The sequence below is a fragment of the Triticum dicoccoides genome, chromosome 4B, assembly GCF_002162155.2.
Source record: "Triticum dicoccoides isolate Atlit2015 ecotype Zavitan chromosome 4B, WEW_v2.0, whole genome shotgun sequence".
Lineage (NCBI taxonomy): Eukaryota > Viridiplantae > Streptophyta > Magnoliopsida > Poales > Poaceae > Triticum > Triticum dicoccoides.
The window spans coordinates 251871090-251898864 of record NC_041387.1 but is presented as its reverse complement, the minus strand read 5'-3'; the positions used below and the strand labels follow the sequence as shown (position 1 = coordinate 251898864).

At 41.2% G+C, this 27775-nt stretch overlaps 1 protein-coding gene across 1 annotated transcript; it reads right to left on the bottom strand.

Annotated features, from left to right (window-relative positions):
* Positions 1 to 3141: 3141 nt before the first annotated feature.
* LOC119295918 (protein krasavietz-like) lies at positions 3142 to 10378 on the bottom strand. Its single transcript, XM_037574346.1, has 8 exons — positions 10221 to 10378; positions 7330 to 7353; positions 6678 to 6783; positions 5908 to 5976; positions 4729 to 5225; positions 4351 to 4612; positions 3562 to 3770; positions 3142 to 3470 (listed from the first exon to the last, which is right to left on the bottom strand). Exons 1-8 carry the CDS (start codon positions 10223 to 10225, stop codon positions 3404 to 3406), a joined length of 1239 nt encoding a protein of 412 aa, XP_037430243.1. The 5' UTR covers positions 10226 to 10378; the 3' UTR covers positions 3142 to 3403.
* Between the last annotated feature and the right edge of the window lie 17397 nt (positions 10379 to 27775).

Sequence of the window (27775 nt, the reverse complement as noted above, 5' to 3'; positions counted from 1 at the left end):
TCGACTACCTGTTCATAGCAACAGGGGAGAAGTATGGCAGTACTACACCAGGATTTGGCTTCTCGCAAGAAAGGATACCGAGGCCTCTGAATCAGTAAATTCAAGTCAACTTAATGTTGGCGTACACCTAATGGAGTATATACCTAGTGGATGCGAAACCTCCACCTACCCAGGTCATAGTGCACACAATGACCGGGACATCGGAATACCCGACTCAACCGCATTGGAAATCGCAAACAGTCACCATGGGTGACGATATTTCATCAACTATATGTACATATATAGATTCTGGAGAAACATAAACCAAAAGTCTAGAATTGTCGACATATATTTTTCAAGTAGATTGCACCTTTCAAATGATTCATATCCAAAGACCATGGCCATGGCAAGGTGTGAACAACACTCGGACTAAACTCAAGCAAAGGGTATAATCTAGGCAGAAATAATATTTGCTCAATAAAGGAAAGGCATTCACATAAGCAATACCTACACCAGTTTTCTTCTGGAGACAGAATGAGAACAACTAGGTGGTGAAACATAGATCAAGCATTATAGCAGAAGGGTTCACGCGGATACCCAACTATTGTCCAGAGGTGGAATCTCTTTCTGATAACTTATATCATTGGCAATACAAAATGCATGTCTATGCAGTTGATAGATGTAGTGATTACATATCCATGTGGTCACTAGATTCAGACATAGATGTTTCCCAATGGAATCTCGCTTATGAATCAGAATGCAAAACGCAACATACATTGTGTAAAAAACAATAGGTCACCATACGACTTACTATTTGTCGGTACATTTTGGTACAACCGACATAGTGGGTTACTTATACACAAGGATTACTACTACAATGATGGTTATCCATGCATGTCTGTCATACACAAGGATTATTCGTGCAATGACGAAGCACATGATCATCTTGATGACGGATTTTGAGATGAAGGGTTGGGTAAAACCTCGAGCACCTACACCCATACATTATGGTACACGATGTTGTCTATATCCAAAATATATTGGAGAAACTCATTATGGACAAATCTTTTGCATCTGTAACTCGCATGGCTTCGTTCTCTAGACGTAGAGAAAGATCCATTAGAACCATGAGTTGATGAAATTGTGATATTGGGACATCAAGTTTCATATCCTAGTGTCATTGGACCCACCACACATAATTGGTTGGGGATCAAGAATATCTTTCGATATCTCCAAGGCATCAAATATCTTGTCCTAGTTTTTTTTAGTTTCAGAGAAATCTTGGCACCAATATCATTGGATAAATGGATCATATCCCTACTATGTCATATCGTAGATAATCTTTGTGTTCCTACTAGGTGTGGTAGCTATTTCATGAAAGTCTTCGAAACATACCTATGTGGCTACATCCACCAACCATTATCTCAAAGATAATGTTTCTTGTGTTGTCCGGATGCAAACATGTTACATAGTAAGCAATATCACTATATTGTTCATCTTGCAAGTCAAATCATGTGACAACCTTCTTAATTTGTTTATGAAGTCTCTACCAACTTCAACATTCCAGAAACATGTTCATTGAATTGGTATTTGACGGCTTCAAGATATGCAACTATCAAGGGGGAATCTTCCTAAATTACTCCTGTTCAAAGCACCATATTATACTCTTTTTTCCTTTATGAGTTTACTTTTACAGGTTCTCATTACGGTTTTTAACGAGGTAATATCAACATGAGATCATAGATCATACTTTATGTTTTCTCCACCGGGTTTTTTAGGAAAGTATACACGGGATATCTATTGTCCTCTGAACTATATTGATTTTCTCATATTGAGTTAAAAGAGACAATCATTATGATATGTCATATCATTATCTCCTTTTATTTTTCTCACTGGGTTTTAAAGAAGTTTTCAATGGCAATATCAGATCGCACTCTTTTTCCCTTATGAGCTTTCTCTCAAAGTTTCTCATAACGGGTTTTTAACGAGACGACATGTGCAATACTTTCTAAAAAAATCCCAATGGGATTTCTAAAAAAAGTATACAAAGCATATTTAATGTTCTCCAAACTCACCAATGAGTTTTCTCCTTCTTCAAAGATTTTTCTCATATAAGTTATCAAGGAGACAGTAATCATAATATGTTGCATCATTTTCACCTTATTAATTTTCTCACCGGGTTAAAGAAGTTTTAGCAACATATATGCTCTATTCTCCTCATATTTTTACCATGGGATTTTTGAGGAGACTCTCAAGATTATACAGAAGATTTCTCAAGATGGAAGATCTATATACAAAAAGTATGTTCTCTCTATTGCCACCTATTCTGGAGGGATGCCTCCGAACAGACATCTCTTCTCCCCACCTCTTTGAGATGTATATATACTTGAGAATCGATAGAAACTAGGACTAATCATCCATTCACTTTTATTCAATCTCATTTTGCTCTAACACTTAGGTTGTCCATAATGGAAGCATCATACATGCCAACTAGATAATTTTGATGAAGTGGCCACTCAAGCAACTCCTACCAAGTGTATCATACTAAGTTGTCCGTAATGAAACTATCGTGCATAGACAATTTTGATGATCTGGCACCAGAAAAAAGTTTCACTGCATGCAAGATTTAAAGGAACGTGGAGCTTGATGAACAATAAAACCAAAAGAAATTCAAAAAAATAAAAAAATCTGAATTTTTCCTTTTGGCTTCAACAAATGTTCTAAGTGCTTGCAAATTTTTATCATGAGATCAGATTTTTGGAAGTTGTGACCAATAAAACAAACATGATGCTCCTAAAATGCTACTTGTTTTGCAGCGCTTATTTTGTTTTTGTTTTTTTTGCCACACCTTCGACAAATGTGACCCTTATCAAAGTTTACCCAAAAAATCAGAATATTTTCTCTTTTTTTTAATTTACTGTTTATCCAAGCTCATTTGAGCTCAAAGGGTACTTTTGGATTTTGAGTTACTTTATCCATTCAATTTAGGCTTATTTTGACCAGCTGTGATTATTTTTGTGCATGAAGACTGTCTGCACTGCAGATAATGTCCGCTGCCACAAAAAACAACAAAGCGCTCAGACTGATCGGACAGCTTGGAACGAAACTACTGAGTATCAAATCATGGAGCCTGGGCTAAGCACCAACGTCGTAGACGGTCCCTGACAGTTATAAACTTGAGTTTGCCTCTTCTTAAACGTGCACTCTGCATAAATATCCATGTAACAACTAATACACAACATAAAGTAGGTAACGATCCTTCCAAATCCTGGTACAATAATGTCGAAAATGATAGCAGATGACAGCAATGCTCACATCTGAATATAAAATGTTTGTTCAGTAATAAGCAGCAAAAGGATGACCACCGTCTCCGCAAACATGGGGTATAAGGAAATACTCATTTTAAAGCAACAACCGTGCCTCTTTATTCTTCCTCCTCTGCCTCCTCAAGCCATTTGACGAAAGGCTCCAGAGCTTTCACGAAAGATTGCCTGCCGAATGATTAACTACAGTTACTAGGAGCTTCATCAAGATTAAATGCTATCAATATTTCTAACAGATGGCTTCTCCGTAACTAGTTACCTTCCTTTTTGGTTTGAACCCTTGCGGAACCAAAGAAGTATGGTATCTTCAGCTAGGACATCTTGATCATACAGTGATCTTATAATTTCAGGGAACAGCTTCATCAACTTAGCATCCTCATAACATTGTGTCTGGACCTTGTATATGAGTTCCAGTTCTAGCTTTCCACTTGTGCAAAATGCATTCATAAGACCAGCCCAAGCATTCACCTGCAAATGCAAATGGACAACACAACAAATAAGATGAATCCCTTTCAAAATAATATCACTAGTAGTTACTCCCTCGAATGATTTAAAACAACTTACATTTGTTTAGAGGGACTACATGCCTAACTAACTAGCTACAGATGCCCTAAGCTTATTATCCCATGACAGGCCACACTTGTTATAGCTTTCACAAGAATGGAATGCTCAAATTCACTCTACCAACTTCCAAAGCAACAAAATAATCAGCCCTCACTCAATGCAAGAAACTTAGAAGCCTATCAACAGCAACAAAAATCCATGACATGTCTTATAATTTCAACTTCTATGCAACTTGACAGACCAAATTTACCGTTTCGTAAGGACATGTACAAGCAAAAAAAATCTATAGCACATGGGACAAGACCAATGGAGTCCAACAGCATTGTTTGGATGTGAGGTAAGTAGCATTGTGCAACGCTGAAAGCAAACTGAATCCAGTATCCTGGTGTAGGAAAGTTTATTATGTCGTTACTTGAGATTTACTTCTTCCCTAGGACTTATGAGCACTTTCAAGAGAAAAACATAATTCCAACACAGATCTTACCTGCCTAAGTGCTGAATTAGAATTTTGCTGCTGGTTCTTTCCAGACCACTGAACAGCCTCCATCAGCACATCCCACAGCATGCGAACAACCTCTATATCAGGAAATTTAGCATCTTTAACCTGTTGCTTGACAACCTCAGTTACTTCAGATATTTCAGCTTCTTCATTGATCATAGTGGTCAGAGTTGACTTTATCTCCTTGAGCTTAACTTCAAACATTTTCTTGCTATTGTACTCAACAAGGCTAGTCAAACCTTCTTTGCTGATGTAAAAAGGTAAAAAGATCAGCCGGTAACAAAATAAACAACAAAACTACACTCTCGTGCAAATGAGAACATGAAGAAATTGAATCAACACAAACAGCGTCTAAAAACTCACGTGAAATGCTCAGACAAAGCCTCAGAGGTTCTCTTTCCTGATGGAAAAAATTCAAGTAAATTGTCCTCCATTTTGCCTTTCTTTAAAAGTGCAATCAGATCATCCAAACTATTTTCCTTCAGATATTCCTTGAAGAACTCAGTAATGAATGAAAGCACTATCCCTTTGGCAACAAGATTGTCCTTAAGCAATGGCTGAAAGACAGTTTCAGGTGGCAGACCTGATAATTTCTGAGAAAATGCAAGTGCCGTGAAAATGGCAAGTTTTTGTCTCTCATTTTCTTCAAAGAACTCCAAAGACTGGAGAAATTTTCGCATAACATTTTCAAGACTCTTTATTAAGAAAGGCCTCCTGCGCAGTGTTTTCTGAATAAAGAGGACATAAGGTAATATTGCTTCACGTTGTGCTGCACAGTCAATGAGAGAATAGGGGTGGCGCTCTCCCTCTTCTTCGGGTTTAATCGTACCAGGCTGAGTACGCACACCAATGAAAACAACCTGCATTCATACATTCACTCAAACATTAACCTTTCTGATTTGCATGGAGGGGGGCTACTTATTATAGGTATGCCAGTTGCAAGAGTTAATGCTGAAACATGAGTTAGTTTGAGCATATAAAAATGGGTAACAGAAAATGAATAAGAGGAAATCAGAAGTAGAAATCTCAGATTGCAAAATGAGAAAGAGAACAGCAAAAACAGCAAGCAATAACTTGATCCACCATCTACCAATCTTCTAGCATGCAGATAAGGAAAGAGTACTCGTGTCGAACCTTTAGCTTCACATATAATAATCGATTCTTTTGTAAATTAAATGTATGTTTAAAAAATTGAACATAGTGAATTGCACACTAAAGACAATTAAAAATTTAACTAGACAGAATTCAAAGCCATTTAATTTAAAGTTTGACATGCATATTCGGAAAATGTTAGCATGAAGATTGCAATTTCATAAAAGGAGTTCCAAATCTTACACAAGCCAACTGTAAACGAGCATAAAATTCAGAAAAGGACACTTTCAAACAATCTTAAGACTCTTGCAATATAAACTGTAAAAACAAAGATAATCAGTGTAGCTCAATTAAGCGATCCATAAATGCTGATACTGGGAGAAAGGCATGACCATATGCAAACGAGGCATATATGAAAAATGTTCAATATAGAAACTGGACCATGCATACCTCAAAGAAAGTGTCACCGTAACGTGAGAAGTTGAGATCTGATGACTCTATACTTTTGGCAACAAGTTCCTGCAAGACATCACCTTTATTCATATTAACTGCTCAGGGTAGAAAAATAAAATAGAAGGCAAAGGCGTGTTTCCAGATTTGTAACATTAGTCATAGATACATATTACTCCCTCCGTCCCATAATATAAGAACGTTTTTTACACTAGTGTAGTGTCAAAAACGTTCTTATATTATGGGACGGAGGTAGTAGATGTTAACTAACATGAAAAAAGCAATGCCCTAGTCCAGCTAATCAGCCTAATCTTCAACAAGAACCCCCGCTTTTATTCACTATGCAACTCTTCCTTTACCTCGCACAAATCTATGATATGTAAACAAAACTGTTGCATTGACTGAACTGGAAGTACCTCGCACAAATCTATGATATGTAAACAAAACTGTTGCATTGACTGAACTGGAAGTTGACCATATTTAATGAAATAAGTTGTCAAAGAGAGAAGCACTGATCGATTGCATTTTCAATTGATAAGCACTAACTCCTTAGCTAATTTACGAGGCAAAGCTCACAAGGTAGATTTTCTAAAACTACCTATTGCAAATAGAAGTAATCCTGAGATGTCCCTATGTTTAGAAAAATGCTAACTGCATATATCTCACGAGGAAGTAACATTTTGATGTTCGACAATATTTCCCAAATGCAGACGCTTACAATTTACAAGCATTACAACAGGTGAAATTCAGTAAGTTAAACAGTGGCTAACCAGGTCTCCAGCATTATCCAGATAAATCTGGACAATTGCATCAGAGAACGACGAAGGGTCCAAAGGAGCTGCGATATTCCGCTTGCGGGTCTTAATCCGCTGGCCTCTGCAGTACATAAAAAAATTATAATGGTACACACAAGATCCCCAACAAAGAATTTGCCGGCAATAACAGATAGGAAGTAAATCAGAATCATATTATCATAAGATAACTATGTAAAGCAAATATCATTCAACAGGAAGAAAGTTTCTTATGTTAGTGTGCATAGTTGGAACAACACTATACAGATATCAAGACAAATGCAAACAACCACTATGATATTGTGAACACCAATTTGTACAAGTGTCGCATGAAATGTTGATTAGGACAAACCCAGTTAGAAAAAGTAGGGTTTGAGGCCAAAGCACTCCGGCCAAAAAAATAAAAAAGGATGCCACCTTTTGTTGCAAGGCATGCCGTACTGAAAAGTCAGAAATACATAACATGCAGACAAAATGTATCAGTGAAATGAATTTATTAGACACATATGAATAGCTGGGCAGACACATGTCCGGTTGCATCACAAATCAACAATACATTAACTAATATGATCTCAGCATCGACGATGAAAGAAGAATGAAACAAGGGTGTGAGTAAACACAGGAGTATTACCCGAGGGTGGGCTTCTCCTTCGAGCTGCAATGAATTAACACAAATTAGAGCATACCAGGAAAAAATGATATGGAAATAAAATAGCTAGAAACTTCTTCTCGGCGAATGAAAATAGTGGCCTACAGATACACTATTCTGCCTGATTGGTTTCTACTTGTTGAACAAAAAGATCACAAAGAGCAGAGATACAAAATGTTGTAAATTAAAGTACAACCACAGGACTTTTACTCAAGGGATATTTGGTTCGTTCCACATTTTGCCTTGCCATGGCTATCTGTAGGCACGCCAGAAGCTTTTAGGCATTGATCCTTCCCACAGTTGTGCATATCCCGATGTGTGAGCCAGTGTTTCGCCAACTTGCTTAGTCATACACACTACCTAAGCTTCGCTGTGGCAGAGTTAACCTTGACAAAATCAAGGAACGTGCCCTTACTTCCTACTTCGTCAATCACCCCTAAAATGCCTAGATCTAACATACCAATTCGTACAAAGATATCTGAGGCTGCTTGGTTGGCAGGTAAATTGTCGGCAAGCCAACAACAGTTGTCCTTCACTTGGTTTGATTCCACACTTGGCAATTGGCTTGCTAACATAATTTTACACTAGCACATATGCCCGTGCGTTGCAACAGGGTAATAAAGATATACACATTATTCTACTGGCAAACTTTATCAGGACACCTATACTAATTTCATAGAAATTTTGTTAAAATCTTCAACGAAGTCAACAACGCATAAAATACTCGCATTTAATCTTCGATAAAACACAGAGGTAACAAACTCATATACTGTAGATAAAACGACAGTGTATTATAGTCTTTGCTAAAAAACAAAGGAGGCTAGTTGTTAAAAACAGGTTCTCAAAGATCTTAGGCGTTGGTGTGGGGCAGTCTCAGTGGCACCCTATCATTTAAACGTGACAAGGTTGTTTCCGCTCTCGATCCTTGTTGTCTGCAGGCAGGATCAACACTCCACAGCTCAGAGTACACGGTAGGCAGCCTTCCCCGGTGACAACTGGGTGTGTGCGTTAATATGTTATCCAGCTGTATTTTTTTTGTTTTATCTTCCATCTGCTTTGTAAGAGGTTTCTCTCATCACCTTGTATCTGTTCGGCCCTTGGCGGGGCGTTCATATATATAAAGCGGGAGGAAGCCTGTTTCAAGAGTTAAAACAGGTGATGTTTCTCTGACACATACTCTTCTGGTGTCTTTTTTAAAAGTTTTCAACCAAACCCATATGTTCTCAATATTTTCCAATTCAATATGATTCCCTGCTATCCATTCATCTAGCACACAAGCAGCAGCTTATCAGAAGGCAATCAAGAGCAGTGCGAGCAGTTAAGCATGGCAGCAGCAAGTTAGGAGAGCCTCTTTTGGTTGTAGGGTGACATTCAAAAAACACCACTTGATCAATACAAAGTAAGGGACGTTCGTACAGTTCTCACAAAATTCAGCTGGCTCAGATGGTTAGCGGGTAAGAATTTAACACTCCAGGTCGCTAGTTCGATTCCCACAGCTGCCTATTTTTAGCTGATTATGGGATAGTATTGCTGCTCTGTATGGGCCTTGGCCTGGGGAAAGCTGCTCAAATGGAGGCAGTGCTGATAGGCAGGCTCATTAGCAAAGCAGCGCGGGGAAGCAGGCCCATTAACGCGGATGTAACCAGCAACATACGGAAGGCACGTTGGGGTGGTGGACGAAAATTTGCGATGTATGAAAGGCGGGGTGACGGACGAAAGATTGAGGGAAGAAAGAATCCTCCCTTCAATATTATTATTATTATTAGGTATAGATGTCGACCTTCAGTTGGCTTAGGTACATAATTTAGCAAATATTGCTTACCAACTATGGAGCGTCTACTTGAAATATACAGGTCAAGCAAAGGCAAGAAGCTTTCACCAATCCAGGACTCTTTGCTATAATAAAGATAGACAAAGCAACAAAATTCAGAAACTCATTCGTCATAACTAAGATGAGCAGATTTAGCATACAAGTCAATAAAAAGATCACGATGAAATACAATAGATCAAAAAAAATACAGGTTTTCACCAATAAAGTCCCATGTTGTTATAATTAAACCACAACAGTTAACATTATGAAATAAGCAGTTGATATGAAAATTCATATGCTCGCCAAAGAAATATTGACACTGCATATACAAACTCGGAGTTGTAGAAAGGGGGGACCAAATAAATATTTATCGAGAGAGAGACGAGTAAGAATTGTCAAAATAAGAATTCATGTAACGAATGTTAACAACCTTGCTTCAATTAATCCAAGGCCCAAAAAAGCAACAAGCACCACTCAAAAAAAGTAGCAAGTAACATGGAGACAATCACCTGTGTCCAAAAAAACCTGAAAAAATATTCATCTCAGATAATAATAGTGGCAAACCAATTACTGTGCACCAAGGAATCGAGGAACCTAAAGAACTGATAAGAGCATAGCAACTTCATCCAACGTTTCACAACATCAAAAGATCATCAAATCCCTTAACTAGGAAAGTCAAGAAACCCTAAACGTCGGAAAGAAAACTCCCGTGCACGTTTCTTAATAAGCAGGGAAACACTTACCTTGCACGGATTAATAAACAAAAAATGCCAGATGGAACCTAACCGCGCAAAATCAGTTGGATCTGATCAAAACCAAGTGTGGAATACTGGAATGTCACGCTAACAGCGTTGTTCGCACTCCCAGAATCGATTGGCGCATCCAAGAGCGCGAAAATCATGAACTATCGCCACCAAGCACAACCTACTAATACTAGCACGCTAAACAGGACGAAGAGTCCATCCCTCCGATCCAGGCAATCCTACGAAGCTCCGCGGATCCATCAGCCATCAAACAAGGAAAGGCGGAGATCCAGTAAGGCGGCGATTGAGTCCATTCATACCTCATAAACAACGATCTGGCACGGAGAGGAGAAGTGAAGGAGATCGGGGCTTCGAGGGGGAGGGTGGGTTGTGCGGCCGCCGAGGCGATGATGATGGGTGGAGTGATAAAAACCTAGCTTTCGGGGATGTGCTGCGGCGGTGGCAAGAGGTGCGTAGGGGGGAGATGGAATAAACGGGGCGTGAGGAGGGAAAACGAGTGGTGGGGATTGACCGGGACCGGGAGTTGCGTGTGCGGGCTAGTGGAACATGTGTTGGGCTGAACACGGGCTGTTCAGCCCGGCCTGCCGTGAAGAATAAGGGTGTGTTTGGTACACGTCACCGAGTGGAATGGAATGGGTCCAATCTGTCCTTGGGCCTCATTCTTGTGTTCGGTACGCAGGCAGAACGGAATCCACTCGTTCCCAAAAAAGGAATATTCGGCCCAGATCCGTAACCGAGTCGTTCCTCGGACGACAGGGAACCGCTCGCTCTCGTGACTCTCAACGCCCGCTTATCTCCTTCCCTCGTCTCTCCCTTGCATCTGGCAGGCACCGGGAGGCGGCGCCCGAGGCGAGCGGCGGCGGCGGATCGATTCCCAACGTGCTCCCAGCCTCACCGCCAGCACACTCGCAGCTGACGCTGGCGGCGACGACCCGGTCGTGACCGTCCCATCCCCTTCTCGTCGAATCCGACAAGGTCCAGCGACGGTGGCGGCCATCTCTGGTAGTCGCGTTGGTTGCCTTTCCTTTCAACTTGCTGCCAGTCATCGTCCCCGTAGCCGGTCTGCTCTCCTCGTCTTTATCTTTGCTTTGGACGCTCTCGTTTGCAGAGTTGGAAGACTGAGCATCGTCAACTCCCATACCGGAATGTAGCAAAAGCTCGTTCTTGAACACCTGGCGCAAGTAATGCACTTGCTGCTATTGTTGTTGTGTGTCGTGCTGCTATTGCTACTGCTCGCGACCTGCATTATCCTCGCTGAATTTGATGTTATGTGTACAGATGACAGAAATGATGAGTTTTTGCGGCTAAGTATTGCTGATGGCTAAGAGGGCGGTGTGTATGTCAATTGTGTCTTGTTTATGTTTGATGCTAAAGTTCAATCACAAGAAAACAAGTGGAAAGATGAACAAATTCCATTCCTTCGAATTACCCCTACCAAACATCAAGATGGAACCGTTTCATTCCTTTGAATTACCTCTACCAAACACAAAGACGAAACCGACCCATTCTAGTGAAATGGAACCATTACATTCCATTTCACTTCGTTCCCAAACCAAACACACCCTAAGGGGATTGGATCATCACTAGCCCTCAAAAAGGATCGTCACTAGCGCCGATAGCAAAGTAAACTCCTCAAAATCACCTAAAAAAAGAAAATTGCACAAACCATCATCTACTATCTATCTACTACTATAAGTTCCTTAAAAAATCCGCTACTCCTATAAAAATATGAGAGGGAGCAGATCCAAATCATCTCAGTCGCCTAATCACATGATCTAATGGTTCACGGTCTTCCTATGTTTAACGCTAGCAAGTCACCAGTCCACCGATCAACTAACCCTTCCTACCGATTCGTCCACGTTGAGAACCAATCATCGACCACTAATCGTGCCCAATCCCTTCTCCTAAAAAACTGCTCCGCACGACCTCCGCCCACTCCTCCTCCACACCTGTGCGGTCGCACCTTCCTTCCCCTCCTCCTCGCGCTGCCCTTCTCCTTGATCTGGCTGCCATGACCCCACCATCACTTCACCAGGTTGCGGTGCTGCCCCGGCCGACAGCCGGCCAGCGGCCACCCGCTGACGTTCCCGCGGGCTGCTTCACCAACGCCCACAGTCACTTCACCAGGTTACAGCGCCGCACTGCCCGACAGCCGGCCAGCGGCCGTCTGCCGACGTCCCCACTTGCACGTCCCCACTGGCTCCTGACCTAGCTCCTTCGCCTATATATACTCTTATATACCCTGAAAACATCCAGGGAAGCCACGAAACCACTTTTACAACTCGAAAAATTACAACTCAATACTTAGAACAAAATATGACTCTATATGAATGCCTCCGGCGGTGTACCGGGATGTGCAATGAATCAAGAGTGACATGTATGAAAGAATTATGAAAGGTGGTTTTGTCACAAATACGATGTCAACTACAATGATCATGCAAAGCAATATGACAATGATGAAGCGTGTCATGATAAACGGAACAGTGGAAAGTTGCATGGCAATATATCTCGGAATGGCTATGGAAAGGCCATAATAGATAGGTATGGTGGCTGTTTTGAGGAAGATATATGGTGGGTGTATGGTACCGGCGAAAGTTGCGCGGCACAAGAGAGGCTAGCAATGGTGAAAGGGTGAGAGTGTGTATAATCCATGGACTCAACATTAGTCATAAAGAACTCGCATACTTATTGCAAAAATCTATAAGTCATCAAAACCAAGCACTACGCGCATGCTCCTAGGGGAAGGGTTGGTAGGAGTTAGCCATCGCGCGATCCCGACCTCCACACGAAGGATGACAATCAAAGAGATACTTCATGCTTCAAATTTGTCACACAACGGTTCACCATACGTGCATGCTACGGGACTCACAAACCTCAACACAAGTATTTCTCAAATTCAAAATTACTCCACTAGCATGACTCTACTATCACCATCTTCATATCTCAAAACAATCATAAAGAATCAAACTTCTCATAGTATTTAATCCACTTCATATGAAAGTTTTTATTATATCCCTCTTGGATGCCCATCATATTAGGACTAGTTTTATAACCTAAGCAAATTACCATGTTGTTCTAAACGACTCTCAAAATAATGTAAGTGAAGCATGAGAGTTCAATAATTTTTATGAAATAAAGCCACCGCTGTGCTCTAAAAAGATATAAGTGAAGTACTAGAGCAATATTGCCTAGCTCAAAAGATATAAGTGAAGCACGTAGAGTATTCTAATAAAACACGATTCATGTGTGTCTCTCCCAAAAGGTGTGTACAACAAGGATGATTGTGGTAAACTAAAAAGCAAAGACTCAAATCATACAAGACGCTCCAAGCATAACACATATCATGTGGAATATAGCCTCAAGTAAAGTTACTGATGGACGAAGACGAAAGAGGGGATGCCTTCAGGGGCATCCCCAAGCTTAGGCTTTTGGTTGTCCTTCAATATTACCTTGGGGTGCCTTGGGCATCCCCAAGCTTAGGCCGTTGCCACTCCTTATTCCATAGTCCATCAAATCCTTATCCAAAACTTGAAAACTTCACAACACAAAACTCAACAAAAAATCTCATGAGCTCCGTTAGTATAAGAAAATAAATCACCACTTTAAGGTACTGTTGCAAACTCATTCTTTATTTATATTGGTGTAATATCTACTGTATTCCAACTTTTTCATGGTTCATATCCCCCGATACTACCCATAGATTCTTCAAAATAAGTAAACAACACGCGAAAAACAGAATCTGTCAAAAACAGAACATTCTGTGGTAATATATAACTCTCGAATACTTCTGTAACTCCAAAAATCCATCCAAATTAGGACAACCTGAGCAATTTACGTACCAATTCATAGCAAAAAAGAATCATATCAAAAGCACGTTTCTGTAAAAAAATAAAACTAATTTACTAAGCGTAAAAGTTTTTGATTTTCAGCGGAATCAACACAACTATCACTGTAAGCTATCCTAAAGGTTTCACTTGGCACAAACACTAATTAAAACATAAAACCACATCTAACCAGAGGCTAGATGAATTATTTATTATTAACAGAAATAAAAAGCAAAGAGCAAAAATAAAATTGGGTTGGTGATGAGGACATCAATACCATTGTTACACCCACAGCCCCTGCTGCTATACATACTGGACCAATTACTAGAGCTCGTGCACGCCAACTAAATTACCAGGTACTTTCGTTTCTTGGTAATGATTCTAATGTTCATGAGAATATGATGCTGCCTAAATTGGATAGATTTGTTTTGCTTACAAATGAAGGGCCTAGCTTGGAGAAGGATGAACATTGGAGCAAGAACAAGCATGGAGATGATGGCATGCGCAAGGGGAACAAGAACGAAGTTACAAGTGATGATTTCAGGTCTTTGAAGCCACCATAACGAGTGCATGAAGCCTTGGACGAAATATACAAGATGTAACTTCATAAATTTCGTCGAGAGGCTATTATAGGTGTTGCGTCACCTTTTTATTGGGCCAGGCCCATGTAATTTCGAAATACATAAGTATAGGCTATTTTTAGAGTCCGTATGTGTGGGGAAACAAGAGATAGGGTTGATTTCGGACCCCTCCACCAAGGGCCAAGAAATTCCCCCTCTCTTCCTCCATATATACAGCCCTTAGGGCACCGTTTAGACTTTGGGTTTTGTTTAGATTAAAGTTCGCCATAGCTGCAACTTCGCGTACTTCATTTGTGTTCAATGACCAGACAAAGGCGTCACAGAACCCCACCTTGATCAATAAAGCTTTCATCTTATATTCGCAATATCCAGATTGCAATCTCAGTTTCTTGCTTGTTCTTCGTTTGCTCGCAGGAAACAGACCCTCGTGGTCAGGTTGATCGTGCTCCGGCATGGTCAATAACCTCTCGGAGTTGGTTTAGCGATTGCTAAGGCACGACGTCCTCGCACGTTCGTAGTCGGATCGTCAAAGTCGACTTCCACCAAAGCGAAATCCATCATCTCATCGAAAGACGGGACACCTTTGCCTCTATCAAGTGGTATCAGATTTCCAGGTTGCTCGGTGAGATTTTACAGTTTTTCGTACCTTAGATCGAGTCTGTTCTTCATACCCACAGTCCACGAAAAAGCCCAAAAAAAATTAGGGTTAGTTCATCATATCCGAACCAATCTGAGCCTTTGCATAATCTTTTTAGGGTTTTGCTTTGTTGAATTTGCGGTTGCATCGTCGTGTCTAGTTGCTGGTCTTAGCGTTAGTCTTTTAGAGTTTCGAGTTCTGGTCATAAGTTATCACGCCGCCACCGCACCATCATCATCCCCCCTGTCACCTACCACCACCGCTCCGAATACTCCATATACGCCACCACATATCCGCCGCCATCACGCCAATCCGAGTCCACCTGCAACATATATCCGCCACCAGTCCGAGTTCCACCAGATTCATCTCTGCCACCAGTCCTATTCCGAGTCCAGTATTTTGTTACTCTGTTTTGGATTTCCAGATCACGCAATACTCTGAGTCGTGATAGAGAAGGACTCCCCAACTTCCGTGCTACCCGCAGTAGAGAAATAGTTCCAAACTCAAAAAAAACTAAGTCTGGAAAATTCTGGCTAGGCAGTTTCTAGACCATTTGTAGACTTTTTCGAAAAACAATTGTTGCGGAGCAAAAAAAAAAGAGAAAAAAAAGTGAAAAAAAGAGAATTTTTTTCAGAGTGTGCTCCTCCCTTGTTTACGTGCCGCGCCGTGATTTTGTTGGTGTTCTAGGCTCGCGTCTCTAGCACAGTCTAGCCTAGGACCAGCACAGTACCATCGTTGAGCGTTTATTCAACTTTGCATCTCTGAATTGATTATTGCTGACCCTTTTTGCTACCATATTATAAACCTTCCCAGCTCCACATACATCTACGTCGTGCATTTGACTCTCCCTGGTAATTGCTCTATCCAAGCTTTGAGAGTTTTGACTACAACGATTGCCGATCACCGCCTGCTGCTGGGTAAGAACTGGTAAGAATTTGAGATTTGCTTGACGGATTTGTGACACCCACCACCACCTCTTGTTAGTAGTCTGTAGGATCATATTCTTGTGTGTTTCTATTGCTGCTAACCATGCCAGGATCACAAGCCGACGAGACTGACTGGGAGAACATGACGAATAAGGATTTGCATGATAAATTTCAGCAAATGATGAGTGGACAGGTGCAAGATGTGCTAAACAGATTTGAAGAGGCCATGGAGAAGATAGATGGCATGGAAAAGACGTTCGAAACAAAGCTCGATAACAGATTTAATGAACTGCTTGCGCGTCTTCCACCACCGGCTGCACCTGCCGCACCTCTGCAACAACAACAACAGCAATTACCTCCAGGTCGCGAAACAGCCCTCCGCCGAGCGAGCCGTGTACTTCTTCGGCCTGGCCAAACTGTTGGTGTGGCTGTTGATACTTCTGTGGCTACTGCTGCTGATGCGGAGGATGATGAATATGCGGGCGATTATGAGGATGAGGTTGATCAACATCAGAACTACGTGCAGCCACCAGCACCACCACCAGCAGGTCGACCTCTGGTATATATTCGCAATGGTAGGCCCGCACCACCACCTCAGGTACGAGATGATGTCCATATTCCTAAACTGAAATTGAATATTCCACCATTTGAGGGTAGATATGTTCCTGATATATATCTTACTTGGGAGTTAGAAACTGAACAACGATTTACATGTTTACAATATCCTGAGGAGAGACGAGTTGCTGCTGCTGTTTGTGCTTTCACTAGTTTTGCATGTGTATGGTGGTCTGAACATTGTAGATTATATCCTATTCCAACTACTTGGGCTGCTTTGAAAACTGCTATGCATACGCATTGGGTTCCACCATATTATCAACGTGAATTGCTTCAAAAATTGTAGCGTTTGAGACAAGGAAAAAATTCTGTCGAAGAATATTATCAGGAATTACAAACTGGCATGATTAGATGTGGTATTGTTGAGGAGAATGAAGCTATGCTTGCACGTTTTCTGGGTGGATTAAATAGAGAGATTCAGACCATTCTAGACTATAAGGAGTATACTAATATCACTCGTTTATTCCATCTTGCTTGTAAAGCTGAACGTGAAGTGTAGTATCGACAAGCATTGGGGCGAACTAACTTTTCTGCAGGCCGTCCTTCATCATGGACACCGCGTGCATCTTCTACTTCAACTGCACCAGCACCTCCATCAGGTGCCAATCCAGTCGTGATACAAGAAAACAGGCACAACCACCATTATCTGCCAAGAGCGCACCTGCGGGGCCTGCACAGCGTTCTTCTTCTTCCATAGCATCAACAGGGCACACAAGTGATATTATTTGTCGTCGTTGTAAGGGAGGAGGTCATTATGCGAGAGAATGCAAATCTCAGCGTGTGATGATTGCTACCGAGGATGGTGGGTATGAGTCCGCTAGTGACTATGATGAGGAGACATTGGCTCTTATTACACGTGAAGAACATGGTGGAGATGATTCTGATCATGAGACGCAATACATGGCTCCTGAAGACGCTGACAGGTATGAATGTTTAGTTGCTCAACGTGTTTTGAGTGTGCAGGTCACACAAGCTGAGCAAAATCAGAGGCACAATTTGTTCCATACCAAGGGAGTTGTGAAGGAACGTTCTGTGCGCGTCATCATAGACGGAGGGAGATGCAACAACTTGGCTAGCATGGAGATGGTGGAGGAGCTTTCTCTCACCACAAGACCACATCCACATCCTTACTGCATCCAATGGTTCAACAACAGCGGCGAGGTTAAGGTAACACATATTGTTCGTGTGCATTTTAGTATCTCTACATATGCTGATTATGTTGATTGTGATGTGGTACCTATGCAAGCATGTTCCTTATTACTTGGTAGACCATGACAATTTGATAAAAAATCTGTACACAATGGTAGAAATAATCAGTATACTCTTGTTCATAAGGATAAAAATATTACTTTGCTTCCTATGACTCCTGATTCCATTTTGAAAGATGATATTAATAGAGCTAATAAAGCAAAACAGGAGAAGAATAAGAGTGAAAATCAGATTGTGGCAAAAGAATTTGAGCAACAAATGAAGCCTAATAATAAACCATCTAGTGTTGCTTCTGAAATTAAATTGAAAAGTGCATGTTTATTTGCCACCAAATCTGATATTGATGAGCTAGATTTCAGCAAATCTGTTTGCTATGCTTTTGTGTGCAAAGAGGCATTATTTTCATTCGAGGACGTGCCTTCCTCTTTGCCTCCTGCTATCACTAACATTTTGCAGGAGTTCGCTGACGTCTTTCCACAAGACGTGCCACCGGGATTACCGCCTATTCGAGGAATTGAGCATCAGATTGACTTAATTCCCGGTGCTTCACTGCCAAACCGTGCACCATACCGTACCAATCCAGAGGAGACGAAGGAGATTATGCGTCAAGTACAAGAGCTTCTCGACAAAGGTTATATACGCGAATCCCTTAGTCCTTGTGTTGTTCCTATTATTCTAGTGCCGAAAAAGGATGGTACATCATGTATGTGTGTTGATTGTAGAGGCATTAATAATATTACTATTCGTTATCGCCATCCTATTCCTAGGCTAGATGATATTCTTGATGAATTGAGTAATATTCTCCAAAGTTGATTTGCGTAGTGGATACCATCAAATTCGTATGAAATTGGGAGATGAATGGAAAACAGCATTTAAAACTAAGTTTTGGATTATATGAGTGGTTAGTCATGCCTTTTGGGTTAACTAATGCACCTAGTACTTTCATGAGATTAATGAACAAAGTTTTACGTGCTTTCATTGGATGATTTGTGGTAGTTTACTTTGATGACATATTGATTTATAGCAGATCTTTGGAAGAACATTTGGAACATTTACGTGCTGTTTTTATTGCTCTACGTGATGCACGTTTGTTTGGTAACCTTGGGAAGTGCACCTTTTGCACCGACCGAGTATCTTTTCTTGGCTATGTTGTTACTCCACAGGAAATTGAAGTTGATAAAGCCAAGATTGAAGCTATTGAGAGTTGGCCGCAGCCCAAAACGATCACACAAGTGAGGAGTTTTCTTGGCATCGCTGGATTCTATAGGCGTTTTGTGAGAGATTTCAGCACCATTGCTGCACCTCTCAATGAGCTTACAAAGAAAGATGTGCCTTTTCTGTGGGGTACCGCACAGGAAGAAGCCTTCACGGTATTGAAAGATAAGTTGACACATGCTCCTTTACTCCAACTTCTTGATTTTAATAAGACTTTTGAGCTTGAATGTGATGCTAGTGGAATTGGATTAGGAGGTGTGTTATTACAAGATGGCAAACCTGTTGCATACTTTTCTGAAAAATTGAGTGGGCCTAGTCTGAATTATTCTACTTATGATAAAGAATTATATGCTCTTGTTCGGACTTTAGAAACATGGCAACATTATTTATGGCCCAAAGAATTTGTTATAAATTCTGATCATGAATCTTTGAAACATATTAAAAGTCAAGCTAAACTGAATCATAGACATGCTAAATGGGTTGAATTCATTGAGACTTTCCCTTATGTCATTAAACACAAGAAGGGAAAAGAAAATGTTATTGTGATGCATTGTCTCGTCGCTATACTATGCTTTCACAACTTGACTTCAAAATATTTGGTTTGGAGACCATCAAAGATCAATATGTGCATGATGCTGATTTTAAAGATGTAATGCAGAATTGTAAAGAAGGAAGAATGTGGAACAAGTTTGTCGTTAACGATGGATTTGTGTTTCGTGCTAACAAGCTATGCATTCCAGCTAGCTCCGTTCGTCTTTTGTTGTTGCAGGAGGCGCATGGAGGAGGATTAATGGGACACTTTGGCGTGAAGAAGACGGAGGACGTACTTGCTACACATTTCTTTTGGCCAAAGATGAGACGGGATGTTGAGCGTTTTATTGCTCGCTGCACTACATGTCAAAAAGCTAAGTCACGACTCAATCCTCATGGTTTATATATGCCTTTGCCTGTACCTAGTGTTCCTTGGGAGGATATATCTATGGACTTTGTTTTAGGTTTACCTCGAACAAAGAAGGGGAGGGATAGCATATTTGTTGTCATGGATAGATTCTTGAAAATGGCACACTTTATACCATGTCATAAAAGCGATGATGCTGTTAATGTTGCTGATTTGTTCTTTCGTGAAATTATTCGCTTGCATGGTGTGCCAAATACTATTGTTTCAGATCGTGATACTAAATTTCTTAGCCACTTTTGGAGATGTTTATAGGCTAAGTTGGGGACTAAACTGCTTTTTAGTACTACTTGTCACCCCCAAACTGATGGACAAACTGAAGTAGTCAATAGAACATTGTCTACTATGCTTAGGGCTGTTTTGAAGAGTAATAAGAAAATGTGGGAGGAATGCTTGCCTCATATTGAATTTGCTTATAATCGTTCATTGCATTCTACTACTAAGATGTGCCCTTTTGAAGTTGTGTATGGTTTCCTACCTCGTGCACCTATTGATTTGTTGCCTCTTCCATCTTCAGAGAAGGTTAATTTTGATGCTAAACAACGTGCTGAATTGATTTTAAAAATGCATGAGTTAACTAAGGAAAACATTGAGCGTATGAATGCCAAATATAAACTTGCTGGAGATAAGGGTAGAAAACATGTTGTGTTTGCACCTGGAGATCTTGTTTGGTTACATTTGCGTAAGGATAGATTTCCTGATTTGCGCAAATCAAAGCTCATGCCACGTGCTGATGGTCCCTTTAAGGTGTTAGAGAAAATAAATGATAATGCATATAAACTTGAGCTGCCTGCAGATTTTGGGGTTAGTCCCACTTTTAACATTGCAGATTTGAAGCCTTATTTGGGTGAGGAAGATGAGCTTCCGTCGAGGATGACTTCATTTCAAGAAGGGGAGGATGATGAGGACATCAATACCATTGTTACACCCACAGCCCCTGTTGCTATACATACTGGACCAATTACTAGAGCTCGCGCACGCCAACTAAATTACCAGGTACTTTGGTTTCTTGGTAATGATTCTAATGTTCATGAGAATATGATGCTGCCTAAATTGGATACATTTGTTTTGCTTACAAATGAAGGGCCTAGCTTGGAGAAGGATGAACATTGGAGCAAGAACAAGCATGGAGATGATGGCATGCGCAAGGGGAATAAGAACGAAGTTACAAGTGATGATTTCAGGTCTTTGAAGCCACCATAACGAGTGCATGAAGCCTTGGACGAAATATACAAGATGTCACTTCATAAATTTCGTCCAGAGGCTATTATAGGTGATGCGTCACCTTTTTATTGGGCCAGGCCCATGTAATTTCGAAATACATAAGTATAGGCTATTTTTAGAGTCCGTATGTGTGGGGAAACAAGAGATAGGGTTGATTTCGGACCCCTCCACCAAGGGCCATGAAATTCCCCCTCTCTTCCTCCATATATACAGCCCTTAGGGCACCGTTTAGACTTTGAGTTTTGTTTAGATTAAAGTTCGCCATAGCTGCAACTTCGCGTACTTCGTTTGTGTTCAACGACCAGACAAAGGCGTCACAGAACCCCACCTTGATCAATAAAGCTTTCATCTTATATTCGCAATATCCAGATTGCAATCTCAGTTTCTTGCTTGTTCTTCGTTTGCTCGTAGGAAACAGACCCTCGTGGTCAGGTTGATCGTGCTCCGGCGTGGTCAATAACCTCCCGGAGTTGGTTTAGCGATTGCTAAGGCGCGACGTCCTCGCACGTTCGTAGTCGGATCGTCAAAGTCGACTTCCACCAAAGCGAAATCCATCATCTCATCGAAAGACGGGACACCTTTGCCTCTATCAGTTGGCTCCCAACAAGCATTATTGTTTAACGCCCTTAGCTAGGCATTGATAATTTCAATGATGCTCACATAAAAGAGAAGAATTGAAGCACTAAGAGAGCATCATAAAACACGTGACAAACACATATAAGTCTAACATACTTCCTATGCATAGGCATTTTATAGGCAAACAAATTATCAAGGCAAGCAAAAACTAGCATATGCAAGGAAGAAGAAAGAGACGATAGCAATCTCAACATGAAGAGAGGTAATTTAGTAACATGAGAATTTCTACAACCATGTTTTCCTCTCTCATAATAATTACATGTAGGATCATAAGCAAATTCAACAATATAGCTATCACATCACATATTCTCAATACGATCCACATGCATGCGAAGTTGACACTCTTCCAAAATAGTGGGATTAACATTAACTAAAGTCATGACCTCTCCAAACCCACTTTCATCAAAAATTTCATAAGATTGAACATTCTCCAAATATGTGGGATCTAAAGTTGACACTCTTCCAAACCCACTTTCAATATTATTGCAAACACTATTATCAATCTCATATTCATCATGGGGCTTAAATAAATTTTCAAGATCATAAGAAGAATCACCCCAATCATGATCATTGCAACAAATAGTGGACATAGCAGAACTAGCATCCCCAAGCTTAGGGTTTTGCATATTTTTAGCATAATTAGCATTAATTGAATTTATAATAACATCATTGCAATCATGCTTTTCATCGAAGGAACTATCAAGTATGGGTGCAATAGCAACAATCTCATGTTTAACATAAGGGACTATAGCAAATTCATCTCCATAAATATTGGCATCTTGGCCACAAGAATAGCAAGCATCATGTTCATCAAGGGATATTTCAATCAAATCATCTGAATCATAATTATCTATTCATGCATATCATTATTTTCTTCCAAAGCAACGGTCATTCTTTCAATAAATTCTTTGACATAGACATTATGAGCATAGTTTTCATAGCAATATGTAAGTATGTCAAAATTTTCAGATTTGTAGAGAGTAATATCATACTTTTCAATTAAAGAAGCAACTTCATAAGCACCCTTAAAAGCAACAAAATCTTCAATTTGTTTGATATCATAGTAACTATAAACACCCTTTGCATAAGAAGATAAGATTTCATTATCATTAAACTCACATAGGTAGGGAAGGTGTTTTTTAGGGTTCTTAGAAAACAAGTAAAATCATAAATTTCACAAAGATTCCAAGCATAGCATAGCAAACTATTTATTTGATTCCATAAGAGCTTCCCTTTTTCATATAAACGATGACGCACAAAATGAGCATGCTCATCTAAAGATTTTCCCTCAACTAAACTAGTTGGGGTTTTAGCACGAGCACAATTGGATCAAAGATGATCCAAGTAAAACACTTTAAGTGGATCCATATCAATAGATTTTTAGCAAGCAAAGATGCAAGCAAATAGAAGGCACATGGAAACACAAACAAAAAGACATACGGGAAGAAGGCGAAGAAAAGGCAAATCTTTTCGAAAATCGTTTTAGAAGTGGGGGAGAGGAAAACGAGAGGCAAATGACGAATAATGTAATGCAAGAGAGAAGAGTTTACGATGGGTACTTGGTATGGATTGACTTGACATAGATCTCCCCGGCAACGGCGCCAGAAATCCTTCTTGCTACCTCTTGAGCTTGCGTTGGATTTTTCCTTGAAGAGGAAAGGGTGATGCAGCAAAGTAGCGTCAGTATTTCCCTTAGTTTGAGAATCAAGGTATCAATCGAGTAGGAGACAACGCACAAGTCACCGAATACCTACATAAACAATCAACAACTTGCACCCAACGTGATAAAGGGGTTGTCAATCCCTTCACAGTTACTTGCAAAAGTGACATCTGATAGAGATAGATAAACGACAAAATAAATATTTTTGGTATTTTTGGTTTATCGATCGGAAAGTAAAAGATTGCAAAATAGTAGGTCGGAAACTAGTATGATGTAAAAGAGAACTTATATGATGGAAAGAGACCCGACGGGCATAGGTTTCACTAGTGGCTTCTCTTAAGATAGCAAATATTACGGTGGGTGAATAAATTACCGTCAAGCAATTGATAGAAAATCGCAAGTTATGACAATCTAAGGCAATGATAATGAACATAGGCATCACATCCGTGTCAAGTAGACCGAAATGATTCTGCATCTACTACTATTACTCCACACAGCGATCGACTCCTGCCTGCATCTAGAGTATTAAGTTCATAAAGAACAGAGTAACGCATTAAGTAAGATGACATGATGTAGAGCAATTAACTCAAGCAATATGATGAAAACCCCATCTTTTTATCCTCAATGGCAACAATACAATACGTGCCTTGCTGCCCCTACTGTCACTGGGAAAGGACACCGCAAGATTGAACCCAAAGCTAAGCACTTCTCCCATTGCAAGAAAGATCAATCTAGTAGGCCAAACTAAACCGATAATTCGAAGAGACTTGCAAAGATATCAAATCATGCATATAAGAATTCAGAGAAGAATCAAATAATATTCATAGATAATATGATCATAAATCCACAATTCATCGAATCTCGGCAAACACACTGCAAAAGAATATTACATCGAATAGATCTCCAAGAACATCGAGGAGAACATGGTATTGAGAATCAAAGAGAGAGAAAAAGCCATCTGGCTACTAGCTATGAACCCGTAGGTCTGTGGTAAACTACTACGTTTCATTAGAGAGGCAATGGTGTTGATGTAGAAGCCCTCCATGATCGAATCACCTCCGGCAGGACACCGGAAAAGCTCCCTAGATGGGATCTCATAGGTATAGAATGTTGCGGCGGTGGATAAGTGGTTTCGTGGCTCCCCTGGATGTTTTCAGGGTATAAGAGTATATAGGCGAAGGAGCTAGGTCAGGAGACCCACGAGGGGACCACGAGGTAGGGGGCGCGCCCTCTTGCCTCGTGGCCACCTCATTGCGTCTCCGACTTCATCTCCAAGTCTTCTGGTTTCCTTCTAGTCCAAGAAAGATCATCGTGAAAGTTTCATTCCGTTTGGACTCCACTTGGTATTCCTTTTTTGCGAAACTCTAAAATAGGCAAAAAAACAAAAACTGGCACTAGGCTCTCGGTTAATAGGCCAGTCCCAAAAATAATATAAAATAGCATATAAATGCCTATTAAACATCCAAAACAGATAATATAATAGCATGGAACAATCAAAAATTATAGATACGTTGGAGACGTATCAGCGGCCGCTTCACCGAGCTACGACGTCGCCCCCCATCCTCGCGTGAGTGACAACTGAAATTTGCGATCTGTGACTGATATGCCTCAAGTAGCATTGAGACGATTTTTGGGTGGCCCTGATCTTTCACTTGCGCAAACAGCTAGAAGAATAATTTTTCGAAGAAGAAGTGTACGTGGTAGTTGTAGTACTACAATAGATGGAGGGTTTAAGCTAATGGCGATTAGTGGCGGCGGCGGCCACGGAGTAATTAGCAGAGGAGATTAGAAGTAGATGGAAAAGCAAAAGAGAGATTGGATCGATCCTGGAAGATCAAGAACCGAACAAAACTAATGCCCTGGTAACCTAGGTCGCCGGAACACATGCAATCATCAAACCAAAATTATGGAATGCAGGAATACAGATGTGGCGCGTCCAGATGCTTTTCTGAGTATTTTCTTCACGTACTCCAAACCTAAAACCTAGACAACCCTACACCCCTTGCTTATATAGGTGGTGCCTAACAATTGGGCCAGGCCCGACCTGGACTAGGAAAACAATAAGGACTCCTCACGTTACAAGTTGTACGTAGAAACTAAAGAGAAACTACAAAAACTAATTAAACTAGAACACAAATAAAAAGGACACGTCTCCTTCTCTTCCATGGCATTCTTGTAGGCTTGATTCATCCGAGGACTCATGCATGTATGCTTGCATGTATGGTTGCTAGGCTAAAACCAAAATTAAGTTGATGCTGTCGTATGTTAGCAATCAAACTTTCATTCTTACTTGGCCTTCGTACAAATATTGGCAAGGTGTTCTGAACGTAGGCTTCACTTCCTTCTGAGGCACAATCCAAGGAGCAACTGCAGTAGCATATGGAATAGGCATCACACTTAAGATTCCTCTCTGTTTTGTAGAACACATTATCTTCTTATGACGCAAAGCGGGAACCACATACTTCTGCATCTTGTTATCATAGCGAGCCTCTCGGTTGTCAGATATTTTACTTGACAGTAACGGAGGAATGACAAGAGTACCTGCGGTGACCGTATCAGCGACAGTGTGCCAAGATCAAGCAATGACGGCGGCGGCGCGGCGAGCTTTGCACGTATTGACCCCCCAACCTCTTCCTCCACAACAACATGTTTCCTCTATATCGGAGCACATCCAATCCACTATTAGTTAACACCCGTTCCAGATTTCTTTCACGGCAAATTCAAAGTTTGTCATGTGTACCTCTGATGCAGGAAGAGGAGTTAATGGCACATGAGAATGATTGATCAAACGCTCTAAGCATGTCATGTGTACCTCTAATACCTCCATGCAAAGCTGTCAATTGTTTTGCTTTATCGTGAAAAATGCAAATTTGTTAAAAAAATTGCTTCAACAACCAATATCAGCGCAACATGTTTGTTTTTCTTATATGGGCTCTCTCTTGCAGCTGCAGTCAATGTGGTACGTTGATGCCATGTTTGCTGATTTTCATTTGAATTGGTCTCTTCTCAAGGAAACCATGTTGATGCGGAGCATCCTACGATCATCACCATGTCAAGAGTCCGTTTGGCAAGTGACACGTGCGACCTCTACTTCTCATACATAAAGGTGAATCTTCTCCTTTACATGTGTTCACTGGACCCCTTCGAGGATGGTATACTACTTGACACTCCACTCGTGTGTCTGCATAGGTATTGTCGGAGCTTCACGGACGACGTGGAGGAGTGCAAGCGCCAAGGAACAACTACACCATCCGCGAGGGAAGCATGGAAGCAACGACGGAAGAAGACGATGCTGTTGAAGCTACAGCAGGCGGACATCCGGGCCAAGGGCCGGACATCCGGTGCCTATGCGGCCATGCAGGACCTGCACCAATAGACGCACAAGAGCATCAGCGCCCGGACATCCGGCGCCAACCCCGGACATCCGGCAACTCAGCAAAGCCCGGACATCCGACACCCCTCCCGGAAATCCGGCAACGAGTACGGAAGCTAAGGCCATCAAATGGCCAGACATCCGGTCCGAGCCCCGGACATCCGGCGCCTCCTGAAGCCCCGGACACCCGGCACCTGCGCGTGCACAGCGGAGCCAAAGGCCCATGTATCCCCTTCTCATTTACCCCTTCGTGGCTTGGACTATATATAGACCACCCCCTCCTGCTAGTTAGGGGAAGCAAATATGATAGCTCATTCTTAGGTGAGCTTTGCTCCTACCTCCTCCTCTTGAGAGAGAGAGACCACTCCCATGGAGTTCAAGACCTCCCTATGAGAAGATCCTGCGGGATATCATCAAGACTTCCCTCGTGGGAAGATTCGTCTAGGATACCATCAAGACCTCCTCTTGGAGATGAACCTTACCTTGTATATTTCCCTTTGTTGTTCATGTACCTTGTGGATCTTGTGTGTTTGATTGTCTAGTGGATGTGTGATTGGACTTGTTCTTGAGTGTTTTCCCTTGTGATTTCTCCCCGTTCTTCGAGGGATCCCACTCCAAACGTGAAAGATTGGCCTACACCGGGTTAGCCCCGTATCATATGGTATCATGAGCCACGTTGATCACGTTTTTGGAGCCCCTACCCTTTGTTTTCTAGCTTGATTTTGTTGTTTTCGTCCTAAATCTGAAAATCCCCACCAAAAATAGCCCCCAATTTTTTTTGCGATTTGTTGGTTTGATGATGTTTTGTTAATTTTGATCCATGGATTTGCTTGGTTTCAAGTGGATCTAGCATCTTCCCTAGTTTCCCCACCTTCCATCCACAAAATCCATCAAATTTTGCCCCCAAAATCATCAATTTCCGCCCCAAAATCGAGTTCCTCGAGTTCTTCCTCGGATTTGGAGCCTGGACATCCGACCCGACCCCCGGACATCCGGCGA

Excerpts from the sequence above, each read along its gene's own strand:
- LOC119295918 (XM_037574346.1), bottom strand. Across the intron at positions 3,771-4,350 it reads CTAATTCAGCACTTAGGCAG|GTGAATGCTTGGGCTGGTCT; the intron begins GTAAGATCTGTG and ends TTGCATTTGCAG. Across the intron at positions 3,471-3,561 it reads GGTTCAAACCAAAAAGGAAG|GCAATCTTTCGTGAAAGCTC; the intron begins GTAACTAGTTAC and ends ATCATTCGGCAG.